Here is a 14,809-nt window from a genome sequence, read left to right on the forward strand (position 1 = left end):
GAGGCAAATCAAGGTTAAGTAACTTGCCCTAAATCACACAGGGAGTGAGTCTCAGAGTCAGGATTTGAATTTGGCTTCTCCAGTGTTTTGTCCACATCCAAGGATATGTGTAAGCGACTCACCGGTTTATGGCAGTCCATATTAGGGCCTATACTGGTATCTCATACCTTGGTCTGCAAATCAAATAATCGCATGTCATGAACTGTACGGGGGGCATCCTGAGGGGCAGGGGAGTCCTATGACACAGGCTCCTAGAAAGCCTTGCTTTATCAGATCCCTTTTGGAGAGCATTATCTGCAGGCAATGGCACCCGACTCCAGTACTCTTGCGTGGGAAATCCCATGGACGGAGGAGCCTGGTGGGCTGCAGTCCATGGGGTTGCGAAGAGTCGGACACAACTGAGCGACGTCACTTTCACTTTTCTCTTCCATGCATTGGAGAAGGAAACGGCAACCCACTCCAGTGTTCTTGCCTGGAGAATCCCAGGGACAGAGGAGCCTGGTGGGCTGCCGTCTATGGGGTCGCAGTCGGACACGACTGAAGCGATTTAGCAGCAGCAGCAGCAGCAGCATCTGCCCTTGGCTAAAAGAATTAGGGACGAATTCTCTCATGTTCACCCAACCAGCTCTGTTAAAATACTTAAGTGACTTTAAAAGGCTAGAGCTTCTTGCAGAGAAACCATTAATTAAAGATAGCACTAAGCAAGTAAAGCAGAAGCCAAAGAAGAGAACAGTGGTCCTCAACACTGTGAGGAACTATTACCCTTAACAGGGCACTTCATCTTCTGACTACAATAAGCTCTGAGATATAAACTGAGGAAGGTCTGAAGCTATGACACACAGCACGGCATTTAGAAACTAAGCAAGTAATAAATGTGAGGAGCACCTCTGCTGAGCGAACAGTCAAGACAATTCAGGTTGTCTTTTACAACAGCAAGAAACTACAATAGCATCAGAAGACCTGTTTTCACGTAACATGTCAAATATTGATAATATAATTTGAGTCCTCAAATTATAAAATAAAGAAGGCTGGAACAATACACGGCAAGTAATACAGTGACGAGCTGAACTGCGTTTTGTTATGAGTGAGCACTTGTGGAGACACATGTTAAAGCACCTAGAGGATGTGAAGAAGCAAGCCTCGGCATGAACTGCACAGTGTAGGGGGTTTACCACCCAGCAGAACCGCTGTTTCCAGCCTGTCTCAGTTTGTGGTTATTTGCTACATTCTCTTTTAATAACAAAATGTACAGATAGGCAGCTTTCTGCCTCCTGTTAAACATGAAAGCAAAGATGTGTTAGAGAAGATTCTTTCTCAATGGTAAGTGGCATTTTAAAAAATAAAAGCAAGATTTTATGGAATATTACATTTATATGACTGGTAATAAAGTAGATACAGTCACAAAAATATTTGAAAGGATTCCCCCCAAAAAACATGCAAAGTAAGCATATTTAAAACTCATTCATTCCCTACCTCATTCACAGTTAAAATGAAGAAGATGAACTCAGGAATGCATAGAGTTATAAAAATGTCATTAACACAGTTAATGTAAAAAAATGGTATTTAAAAGATAACTAACCATAGTAAATTCATATAATGCATTTCAGTGAGATACAGCTTAACCAGGCAAATATTTTATTTCACTTAGAAGCTGTCAGTTATCCTTTGGCAAAGAAACAGCGAAATAAAAGCTAGTGGACACACATTCGTTATAAAAATATAAGAGACTGAACCTCGTTAGCTTTTCCTGCTGCTGTAAGGGACTGTCAAATGTGTCCTATATAGAAAATACTTTTAGAGAAAAAAAATATAATATATTCACTTAGCCTATCCCTTGATAAAAAGGTGAGATTTTTTTTAAGTGATGGAGAAAAAGAAGTGTAAAAGGATCTTAAACTTAAGATACTCAGCCTCGTTCAAAATAAGAAAAAATATGCATGCGGAAATGCCATTTTTGCAAAGGTAAGATTGGAAAGTGGCCCCCAAAGGCCTGTGGCTGCTCTGTTGGTGAGGTGGTGTGGGACCTGCTGCTCTTACACGTCACTGGTGAGAATGGAAGACAGCACACTTTTGGGGAGAAGAGTTTGGAAACATAAAAATAAATACATATTTTTCCCTTCAAAACAGCAGTTCCACTCTAGGAATCCATCTCAGTGATACTCTGATCAAGACTATAAAAATACACGTGTATACAAGTCTATTGGTTGTACCAATATTTGTAATAAAAAAAAAATGAAAACTAAGTGTTTACCATATGGGAACAGTAAAGTATAACCACCAAATGGAATTCAATAATGCTAATTTTTCTGTGGAGAAAATATACACATATTACTAGGGAGAGATATACAGAATATATAATGTACAGTTTAAAAAAAAAGGAAGGTGGAGACAGATATGCACAGTATTCTACTTTTTACTTAAGATTCAAATCTCTTCAATATCTATATCATCTATAATCTGTTTATGTGTTTTAAAATGGGAGCTTTTTCAAATAGAGGTCTACACATACATCATAGAGAAAAGGAATATTCAAGAGAATGGAAATAAAATTTGTATTTCTTTGAACATAATTATTTCATAGCTTTGATTTTGGAATCATGTTAATATTTTATATAAATATAAAAATATAAACTATGAAAACAAAATACATTTTAAAATAGTTAAAAATATGTGTGAAATTGGTGACATAATTATACAGTCACTGTACATGACTCTATATCCCTATAACAATATGCCCTAATGACAAAACAAACTGCTTTAACACTGTGTTCAGTAATCACACTTTGGTGACGGTGTTGGTATTCTGAAACAGATACTACTGTATACGTATTATGAAATGAGACAAATGAGTAATTATGTTAATATCACCCAGAAATGAGATTTTTTTGCTAAGTGAGGAAGCAATGACAGTTTTAAGATCAGTGACTTCAAGTAAGAATTCCATAACCCTGGATATAAAGTGAAAATGTCAGTACAAATGCAGTTTTCACCTTTTAAAAAATGCATGTCTCCTAGCTCTTTCAGCTCGGCCTAGAAAGAGTGACCAACCTCGTACCAGTGAGCACACCCAGCACTAGGGCTGTGATTTCTAAAGCCATTTCCTATTTTTAAAGGAACCAGACCCCCTGCCACACTCCATGTATAGAAATCAACTTAAAAGGAATCAATGACCTAAATATAAGAGCTAAGCTATTAGAAAAAGCATAGGGGTAAATCTTCACGAAATGGGATTCGGGACTATATTCTAAAGTTTGACATCAAAGGCACAAGCAACAAGAGAAAATATAAATTGGACTTTACCGAAATGTAAAACTTTTGTGTATCAAAGGACATTGTAAAGAAAGTGAAAAGACCAGGAATGGGGGAAATGCTTGCACGTCATGTAACGGTGAGGCCCTAGCATCCAGAATAAATAAAGAGCTCTTACAACAACTAAAAGGCAAACGACCCAATGGAAAACAGGCCGAGGACTTGAACAGACGTTTCTCCAGAGAAGATGTACAAGTGGCAAGTGAGCATGTGAGAAGCTTCACCATCAGTGGTCATTAAGGAAACACACATCAAAACCATGAGACGCCACTTTATATTTAATAAGATGGCTACTTAGAAAATAGAAAAATTTAATAGCAAGTGTTGGTGAGAATGTGGAGAAATAAGAACCCTTGTACGCTGGTAGTGGAAATGTAAAATGATGAAGCGGCTGTGGAAGACAGTTTGTTGGTTCCTTACGAGGTGGAATTACCATATAATCCCAAAACTGCACTCCAAGAGAAATGAACACATACGTCCAGACAGAAACAAGTATCCAATGTCTGCAACAGCATCATTCATAACAGCCAAAAGACAGAAAGAATGCACACCAATGGATGGATGGATCAATAAGTTATGGTATGTCCATATAATGAAATATTATTCAGCCACAAAAATAACGAAGTACGGGTCCTTATCACAACTTGGATGAATGTCAACAACATGCCAAGTGAAAAAGGCAGACACAAAAGGTCACAGATTTTGTGATTCCTTTTATATGAAATATTTAGAATGGGCAAGTCCATAGAGACAAAAAAAAAAAAAAACACATGTAGTGCTTGCCAAATGATGGGGGAAATAGAGAATGGGAAGTGACTACTTAACGGATATAGAATATTATTATGGAGTGACGAAAAAGTTTTGAAACTAGAAAGAGGTGGTGGTCACTGCATAACAATATTAAAGCAAAAAATGCCACTGAATTGTACACTTTAAAATGGTTAATTGTATGTTATGTGAATTTCACCTCATTAAAAAAATACATCTAATGATAATGATACAGCACAAGTAAAGGATGTCTTGAAATGTTGGAAGATATAAAGCTTTTAAGCAGATATTTCAGCTTTGTATCATTCTTTCTTTTTAAATACATGTTCTTTCATATAATATTTATGTAGGTGTTCAAAATTTTTAGCAATAGAGGTGTACGATAAAAAATTGCTCTAAATCCAGGTTAATAAATTTCTACTTCTCAGGGTGAATTGATAGACATACTTTGTATACATTGGCTGAATAATATTTTAAAATTTATTTTCAATGCCTTTATGTAGATTATACATTTTCTAGTTCAACACAGGTCCTTCAAACCCTAGGGTTTTATATTGTGATTCAAACATTAATCTTCTTGCCCAACCATGATCAAATAGATTCTGGAGTTCCAATTCCTCATTAGGGAATTGGGTATATTTAAGATAGTTTTATATCAACAGTTCTCCTTTTTCTGTTCTTAATCAATTAGAAATGGAGGAAACAGTGGTAGACTTACCCACACAAGGCAGAGAGTAGCCAAGCTGCGGGTCGTGGACAAACTGCCGATCATTGAGTCTGGTCACGCAGTACAGGTGGAAACAGTCCAAGCAGATCACGTGGCGGTGTGTGCACTGGAAAACCAGGACGGGGCTCCTGCGGAGGCAAAGACATTTCCTCTAGTCCTCCTCAGGCTGGAGATGCAACGTACGGCCTAGGACACTTTCCGGAATCTTGTAGGGTCGCTTAGGGCATGCTCCATGAGGAGAACTGTGCTGCTAAGCCCTGGGCTCACACATATCAATGCTACCTCTGCAAAACTGGAAACACCTTGCAAACTATGAAGATTGATTTTCTTAACTTTTATTTTTCATACAACCATATTGACCAATCAGCTATTTAAATCCAAGTTCAGATACAAGCTCTTTCTAGAAGGCTTTGACTTATAATACCCAATTAACTTACTCATCATGCCATCCACTTACATATATTTCTAATGATTCACTATTCCATCATGATATTGTTATGTTTCTCTTCTCTTGTAAGACTATGATCTCTGTGAAAGTAGACACTGAGTCTACTTGATATCCATATTCTCATAGCACCAGGCCTTGTAAGATTTTAAATAAATGATCCTTGAATTTAGCTATAATATTAAACAGTATATAAACCCAAACTTCCTCCAGGTCAAAAGAAAAATTATCAAAGCATGTTAAAGAGTCATTCATATCTCATTGGCAAATAGAAAAGTAGAATTTAGAAATAAAAGATTATCTAACAGAGATTCCTCTATGACAAGATTTTGTCTATTATGCTCCCCCAATCTAGTCAAATACTCAATTTCTTAAAGTTAGGGGAGTACTAATAAATCAATATATATAAGTCCTAAAAAGTTTGGTCTTCCTTAAAAGACCACAGAAAAAAATCTGCCAAGTAACCACGATTTTTTTTTTTTACTAGTAAATCAACTGCATGAATTTATGACAAAAAGGAGACAAAAATAATATATTAATTTGAGATCAGCCCCAAGGCAATTTTAATAGTAAGAAAGTCATTAGATTTTATCTTGATAAACCTATTTTCTAAGTGACGATAACAAACTACAAAATATTTTTCATTTCATACCCAGTTCTTAACAGAGAAAAGCTCTTCCCCTAAAAATAAGAGAACAGAAGATAACTTCATAATAGTTTACAATATTTTAAAATTTTTGTTTTCCTACTTATTTCAAAACAATATATAACACACACAAAAAGTGGAAAGGAAACCTTGGTATTTTAGTGTCTTGAGCCAATAGGATGATGGTCAATCCGTCTGAGTCAGAGCGTCACTGAGGTTTTTATGTGCTTCCATTTCCCTGCTCTGAGCCCACTGATAGCCCCTCAGGGCCATTTCCATTCCCGGGGCCTTTTTCAATTGGGTATTGACTGTGTTCTGAATTTTCAGCCTCCTCCCTTCTAACAGCCTCCCCACTAAAGACGATGAAATACAATGCTTGCCTGTTTCTAGGAGCAGAGTCAGGCTTGCACACACGTACAAGTCACACACACCTCACCCCCTCTAGACGACCCTATGGACCTGCCATATTTACCTCGTTCTTTCAGGACTACGTTCTGTGAAAAAGGTTATTCATTCTGATTTTAGCAATGTGGTTGACTCAGCCTTTACAGACCCCTGATCTGCTATCAATACAGAGAAACACTGGAGAAACTATGAGAGCGTTTATAAAAATCTGCCTATATATAACTAGGTTAAAAAAAAAGCTTGGCAATTACCAGATAGAAGAAAAATAGAAAGAAAACTTATATAAAAGCCAAAGCAGTCAGTATGGACTGTGGACTCTGGCAGGGTCCCAGAGAGATGTTAAGATGCGTGGCATGTAGCCACTCGTCTAGCAAATATATTCTTTCCATCCCTATTAATAGAAGGAAGAATAGAAAGCGTTCTCTTTCATGTCTAGACAACAGTACACATTTATAGTTTTGCCTTTCAGTTAAAATATGTTTCAGTTAAAATAAGTCCAAAAGAACTTCCACCACTTTGTCAACTCATAGAACATCAACTGCTCTGCTTTAGAGATCTCTTCAAGAAAATCAGAGATACCAAGGGAGCATTTCATGCAAAGATGAGCACAATAAAGGACAGAAATGGTAAGGACCAAACAGAAGCAGGAGAGGTAAGAGGAGGTGGCCAGAATACACAGAAGAAGGGTACAAAAAAGGTCTTAATGACCCAGATAAGCATGATGGTGTGGTCACTCACTCACAGCCAGGCATCCTGGAGTGTGAAATCAAGTGGTCTTAGGAAGCATCACTACAAGCAAAGCTGGTGGAGGTGATGGAATTCCAATTGAGCTATTTCAAATCCTAAAAGATGATGCTGTGAAAGTGCTGCACTCAATATGCCAGCAAATTTGGAAAACTCAGCAGCGGCCACAAGACTGGAAAAGGTCAGTTTTCATTCCAATCCCAAAGAAGGGCAATGCCAAAGAAAGTTCAAGCTACCACACAGTTGCACTCATTTCACATGCTAGCAAGGTAATGCTCAAAACCCTTCAAGCTAACCTTAACAGTACATGGACTTCCCTATTGGCTCAGACAGTAAAGCATCTGCCTCCAATGCGGGAGACCCAGGTTCAATCCCTGGGTTGGGAAGATCTCCTGGAGAAGGAAATGGCAACCCACTCGAGTATTCTTGCCTGGAAAATCCCATGGATGGAGGAAGCTGGTAGGCTACAGTCCATGGGCAGCAAAGAGCTGGATACGACTGAGCGACTTCACTTCGCGTAACAGTTCGTGAACTGAGAACTACCACATGTACAAGCCGGATTTAGAAAAGGCAGAGGAACCAGAGATCAAATTGCCAACATCCATTGTACTATATATGAGAATTCCAGAAAAACATCTACTTCTGCTTCGTTGACTACACTAAAGCCTTTGATTGTGTGATCACAACAAACTGTGGAAAATTCTTAAAGTAATGGAAATACCAGACCAGACCACCTTACCTGCCTCCTGTGAAACCTGTATGCAGGTCAAGAAGCAACGGTTAGAACCGGACATGGAAAAATGCACTGGTTGCAAATTGGGAACTGTTTATTGTCAAGGCTGTATATTGTTACCCTGCTTATTTACCTTTTATGCAGAGTGTATGCTAAGTGACTTGTCGTGTTTGACTCTTTGTGACCCCATGGACTATAGCCCGCCAGGTTCCTCTGTCCATGGGTTTCTCCAGGCAAGAATACTGGAGTGGGTTGCCATGCCCCTGTCCAGGGGATCTTCCCAAACCAGCAATCGAACTTGCGTCTCTTACGTCTCCTGCATTGGCAGGTGAGTTCTTTAGCGCCACGTGGGAAGCCCCTATGCAGAGCACGTCATGCAAAATGCTGGTATGGATGATCACAAGCTGGAATCAAGACTGCTGGGAGAAATATCAACAATCTCAGAGATGCAGATGACACCATGCTAACAGCAGAAAATGAAGAAGAATGAAAGAGCCCCTTGATGAAGGTGAAAGAGGAGAGTGAAAAAAGTTAGCACTCTTTAGCAGCTGAGAAAAGTCTTTGGAGGTCATTTTAATACATCTGACATGAGTTACTAAGGAATAGGACCACATTGTGCTGGCGGATCTAGGAGTGGAAATGAGGAGATGGATATGAGTGACATTTCTGAGGAGGACCCGCCAGGACCTATATTCTTGTGGGTCTTTTTCTTCCTTCTGACATTCCTCTGTGCCCTTTGCTCTGACTGCACATAAATGTTAATTGACCAATCCAGAAAATGATTTTACCCCAGTGAGCCAGGTTACAGAGAAGTTAATCAAAAGCTAAATAAAGTTCCCAACATATATAAAAAAATCACATACAAATGCTGCACTTGACATGACTTCAGAGTTATTTGTAAGCAACGATGTCCCTGCTTTTATTAAAGGAGTGATCCAAAGACCCTTTATTCAAAAAGCAGAACTATCATATGACATCTGTGTGTGTGTGTGTGTGTGTGTGTGTTAGTCACTCAGTCGTGTCTGAGTCTTAGTGACGCATGGACTGTAGCCCGCCAGGCTCCTCTGTCCGTGGGATTCTCCAGGCAAGAATCCTAGAGTGGGCTGCCGTTTCCTTCTCCAGACATCTCTTATATGTGGAATCTAAAAGAAACTATATGAATGAAGTTACTTGCAAAACAGAAAGTGACTCACCGACTTAGAAAATGAGTTTATGGTTGCCAGGGGAGGGGCAGTCAGGGACGTTGGGAAGGTCATGTAAACATCGCTTTATTTAAAACGGATAACCAACAAGGACATATGGTACAGCACATGGAGCTCTGCTCAGTGTCATGTGCCAGCCGGATGGAGAGGGGGAGAGTGGATGCAGGTAAGTGCATGGCTGAGTCCCTTATCTGTTTACCTGTAATCACCACAACATTGCTAATTGGCTATACCCCAGTACAAAATGTTTTTGGTGTTTATTTTAATAAAAGTATTAAGCATAATTGAGAGAGTCCTAGTAAAACAGTGAGGCATTCACATACAGGACAGAAAGTAGAAGACTGTTCCACAGTCATCTGAACATTGAAACTCGTGTAAAATTAGTTCTCTAGTACCTACAAAATGGTACCCATTTTTTTTTTTTTCATAGTTTTCTGATAAAATGCAGTTTTCTACCTCATCCGTTTTCTCTCTTTTCACACACACACACTTGATCTCCTTTACGTTCCCTCTCTCTGCCAAAACCTCTCCATCTCTGTCTGATTTTTTGTCACAGATACATTTTCATGTATACCCACTAAGAGAGAGGCTGTGGTTCCAGCTTCTCAAATGAACGTGACATATACTGAATGCAATGTGCCAAAAATTTCAAGATATGTAAAGCTAAGGCAGCAAGTCTAGACTCCAAAGAAAACGAAAATCTAACAGAGCAGGTAGGGAAGGGACACACGTAAGCGTAACACAGGGCAGAATATTTGAAGTTATGCTAAAGATTAGGAAACGGTAAGCAGCCTCTAAGATGCTCCCCCAAATCCCCACCACCTGGTCTTCATGCTTTCGTGTACTTTGTTCCCACATTATATGAAGTGACCTGCTTGAACTGCAGGGAAAATGCAGAAATCCCAACATGGGACTTCCAGGACTAGACCGGAAAAGACACAAACCGCCTGTGCTCTCTGCCGGGTCACCGGCTCTGAGCAAAGAGAACGGCCACGTTGTGAGGGTCCTCGAGCAGTCTGTGGAGGCGTCCACACTCATGTCCATTGAGTCGGTGATGCCATCCAGCCATCTCATCCTCTGTCGTCCCCTTCTCCTCCTGCCCCCAATCCCTCCCAGCATCAGAGTCTTTCCCAATGAGTCAACTCTTCATATGAGGTGGCCAAAGTTCTGGAGTTTCAGCTTTAGCATCATTCCTTCCAAAGAAATCCCAGGGCTTATCTCCTTCAGAATGGACTGGTTGGATCTCCTTGCAGTCCAAGGGACTCTCAAGAATCTTCTCCAACACCACAGTTGAAAAACGTAAGCTTTGTGATGTGTTTTTTATGCAGTGCTATACGACTAACACAGGCACAGAGGAGGAAGAGATCATGTTCAGACAATAGGTAGGAAAAGAATTCATGAATGTAGTGGCGTTTAAAGGAGGATCAAGATTCCAGCACGTGGACCTAGAGAAAACATTCCAGGTCTACAGAAGAGAGGGAAAGTACAGAGCGTGGAAGGTGACCGCTAAGTTACGTAGTACAGCTGGTTTATTCCTTGACCCCAGCAAAAAGCAAAATTAAGAGAAATATTATGTTTAGCAATAGTAGAACTTGAAATACAACAAAAACCCATGAATATTAGAATAAAAATGTTAAGTATAAAATCATTGAGGAGTTTAAAAAGTGCAATTTCCTCACTGGAAGGAGAAAATTAGCTCTCAGATTGAGCTAACATTTGACCCTTGAAAATGCACACGCTGTTTAGTTTGTCCTGCAGTCACACAGCTGTTATGCTCCAGTTAGCAATCTTACTGAGCTCTCTTCAGACTACTTGTACATGAGCAACGATGACTCCTGGGAATTTAATAAAGCATTTGATTAGATAAAAATAATTAGAGGGAGAGAGCTACACCATTAAATAACTCAAGTTTATCTTCTTAGCAACTGTCACTGTGAATCCCTTTTAGTTAAGAGATTGCTTATAAACAATAAATAAATGACCGAAATCTCTGAAACCAAATGCACTTTCATCTATATTTGGCGACAATACCTACTAATTGCCCAAGTGCACGACCGACAGAGAAGTACCCGAGCCAGCACCTCCCTGCAGACACGCTGGGGATAACATCTTAGCCCACATATGTTGCACAAGTTCATTACTCGAGTTAGCCAAGTGAGCAGTCCCCGTCGCTGGAGAGCCCCCTGATCCGAGGTACTAATTCATAGATCCAACTTTGAGAAATTAAAATGAGCTTCAACAGTTGAATGACCTTCAAGATTCCTCCCAGCAGCCAAGTCAAAATCCTGAAGTGAGTTCACTTGCCCATTAGTCAGCTTGGAATCAGAATCCTATTAAGGCCCTGGCAGATCTGACACAAGCTCATTAACTGCTTCTTCCAGTTCCTTCTTGCCTCCTCTGCTCATGTCCTCCTGGCTTTATCCGGTTCTCTTTGCTGCACACACACACGAGTTGACCCCAGCTCTGTAAGCTTACTTGCAGAGGCCCCGTATTTCAGTGTACAGACCATAGCTAAGATGAAGACGCCTTATGTTTATATTTTTGATTCACTTTTATTCATCCATCCTGCCAGTAACTTTAGAAAAATCACTCCATGCCATGTCCTGCCGATGTGAAGAAGGCACGGTCCCTTTCTTCAGGGTCCAGTGGGGCTGAGGACGACAAAGTAATTGTTTCAGTGAAGCTAAGTGCTACCACAGGGATGACTTTAGAGACCACCTAACTTGTCTCTGGGTTTCCCTGGTGGGCCAGTGGTAAAGAAGGCAGGAGACACAAGCTTGATCCCTGGGTTGGGAATAGCCCCTAGAGAAGGAAATCACAACCCTCTCCTATATTTTTGTCTGGGAAATCCCATGGACAGAGGAACCTGGCAGGCTGTATATAGTCGATGGGGTCGCAAAAGAGTCAGACATGATTGTGGAAGGGCTTGCAAGGTGACTCAAGCCTCAGAGCATTCGGCCCCTATAGAGCGATGACAATGAACAAACTAAATGGCTTCCCTTGTTGATAAAAACTTTAAATAAAATACGTTACAGCAAGATTATTCTAAAATAGCTTTCACCATGGCAGTTCTTGGTCAAATTATGAATTAATTACCTAAGGCCAATGTATTACGACCCCAGGTCTTCCTCTGGCTTCCAGAGCCCTCTTTGGCTTAGATTTCACCCTGCAGTATGTATCTCCCATATTGCCACTCATAAATCTTTCTGTTTCTCTCAGATCAGTCTCTTTGTAGCTTCTGGACCACCCTCTAATGCTCTTATCTCTATGTGTACGATTCTTCAATTTGTCTTCACTTTCCAAAAAACTGTCAGGGTTCAGCTCCAATCCAATCTCTCACAGGAAACTTTTATCAGCAAGACTCTGGTTTACATGGATTCACTGCCTGATTTCCTGTAAGCCTTCTGTTTATAAAGTTCCATTCTGTGCTAAACTCGGTATTTTACAGCCTGCCATTCGCATCATCCTCCATCACCTTTATGAGCCAATGTCAGGATCCCCAACTCACATTCAGCACACAGTTTTGAAGCTACTGTGTGCTGGTTCTTTTGGGCAAGGAGGGGAGGGGAACACAGAGTTCTCGTCCTCAAGGACTTCTGTTTGCTGGTGAGATAATAAGCCTGGGACACTTTTTGGAGGACCGATGAGAGACAGCTTACTCCAGCGTCGGTTAGGCAGAGAAACTGTCCTTAAAAAAGTAAAGTATAAACTAAGACCTAAAAGGCAAGAATGAGTTTTAGTCAAACCAAGAAACTACAGGGAAGTGAGGACACCTGTGAAAAAATACTTAAAACGGAATAAAATTAGTTTGGGTTAGGAAACGACATCTTATAATTTCATATCAACGCCTCAGCCTCCATCAAAGTTCTGAATTCCTTCAAAAATTAAAAATGAAACTAGGAAGTTAAGCTACTGTTTTTACAAGTCACGTAATGTAAGTCTCTGTCTTAGGTTTATATGACACCTTAAGTGTAGTTGAGTTAGGTTGTTTAGAACCATTAATAACAAGCAAGCTATGCAAAACAGAATATAAAGCATGGCTATAAGAATTCATGGACTGTTAATTTCCTCCAGATGGTGTCAATCTTTGAGAACATTATTTTAGTATAGCTTACATATTGTGTTTCTAAAAATAACTACTATTGACGGGTTGAACCCAAATATAAACCATTAACTTCTAGAAGTTTTAGATTGTAAACATTTCAATAAAATTACATATCATTTAAAAATAAACACCTTTTCTTTCTTAAAAAGTTAAAATTTTAAAAGCAAAGACGTCACCCCTCTTTTATAGCAATTCATTAAAATGATTTGATTTATCATCAACACTCAAACTTTTCTTACTAAGGTATTTATACCACTAAACAAATGCTGAAAAGTAACTATAAATGGCAGGAAAATTATAATGAAATAACTGCTGTGTGTAACAAGGAAATAAAAAAAACAAAACTCCAAATGGTATTGGCCTATGGAAGGAAAATGCATCTCATGGAAAATTATATTTCTTTCTTATCCCCCCACCTAGTACAATTAATTTCAATTCTCAAAATTATATTTGCAAAAGTCTAAGGATGCTTAAAATTATATTCATGAGTTAAGTGCTTCTGAGTTATAATCTCAGAGCATACTGTATTCAGACTGTCAGTGTATATAGCTAAAGAGAGCTAACACCAGATTTAACATAAAATACTTCCTGGGTCACATCATTTGCATAGAGCTATTATGTGGCACCACTCAGAAGACGCCATCTGAAACATACACCAACTCATGCACATATTTTGTCTTTGGTTTTTCTTTTGTGAAAAACAGCTAGGAGCAGCTAGAAGCTGCAATAGCATTCTGCTAAATTGAGAAAGATAAGAAGACAGATCTTGTTTAGATAGGAACCCCGCTGTGAAATAAATTGTTCTAGCATATCCCCAAATCTCATGATAGGAAATATTAATGCGTGGAGAATCAGCCCAGCGCCTCCAAATATTAGGAGGTATTTAACATAAGAAATTATTACTGACACAGAGTGATTTAAAAAAGATACATTTATTTGCTACGAGATCACAAAAACCTTGCAGGGGGATCTCTCCACGGTCCTTCATTCATCCGTAAGATGAGTGGATGAATGAATGCTAGAATGCTGACTTTCATTCCTTTCAGAAACATTAAACCGAGGTCCTCTGAAGTAGAGTAGTTTGAAATGAAGAACCCACCTTTAAATAGATTGCAGACAGCTTAAAACAGTTCTACCATGAAAATATCGCAAAATGAGGAGGTATTATGAAATTTCTGTGGTATCATTAGATGAATGCAGCACGAAAATATTAACAATTTAAGAACTTTTTGCACATGGTAACATTATTTTCCGAATTGAGTTTTTCATTTTACATGTAGCTGGAGCTTCCCAGGTGGTGCTAGTGGTAAAGAACCCAGCTGCCAAGGCAGGAAACATAAGAGATGTGGGTTCGATCCCTGGGTCGGGAAGATTCCCTGGAGAAGGAAATGGCAACCCACTTCAGTATTCTTGCCTGGAGAATCCCATGGGCAGAGAAGCCTTGGGGGCTAAAACCCATAGGGTTGCAAAGAGTTGGACACAATTGGAGTGACTTAGCACGCACGCAAGCATGCATAGCCAGGAAAGCAGTGTATAACATGATAAAATGTTTCCCTAAAAAGAATCAAGTTCAACTAGATAGAGCCATACATATCCGACTGAATTCACATCGAAAACCTAGAAAAGGAACCCTGCAAGGGCTCCTCTCAAGAAGTCAGAGGTCGGGGAGGCTGGAGCGAACCTGGGAGGTGGTGGGAACAGCCACACCACCAGCCAGCCTGGGAA

The 14,809-nt window shown here is 39.6% G+C and overlaps 1 protein-coding gene across 3 annotated transcripts in view; it reads right to left on the reverse strand.

The window, feature by feature from the left end:
- The window catches only part of AGPAT4 (1-acylglycerol-3-phosphate O-acyltransferase 4), a 1,412,466-nt gene that overhangs the window by 622,656 nt on the left and 775,001 nt on the right, over window positions 1-14,809 (reverse strand). For all 3 annotated transcript variants that reach the window (XM_027551994.1, XM_027551993.1, XM_027551996.1), the window contains one exon: window positions 4,796-4,932. In XM_027551994.1, coding sequence (XP_027407795.1) covers window positions 4,796-4,932 — 137 coding nt within the window. The remainder of the gene's footprint in view (window positions 1-4,795; window positions 4,933-14,809) is intronic.

Source organism: Bos indicus x Bos taurus, chromosome 9, assembly GCF_003369695.1.
Source record: "Bos indicus x Bos taurus breed Angus x Brahman F1 hybrid chromosome 9, Bos_hybrid_MaternalHap_v2.0, whole genome shotgun sequence".
Lineage (NCBI taxonomy): Eukaryota > Metazoa > Chordata > Mammalia > Artiodactyla > Bovidae > Bos > Bos indicus x Bos taurus.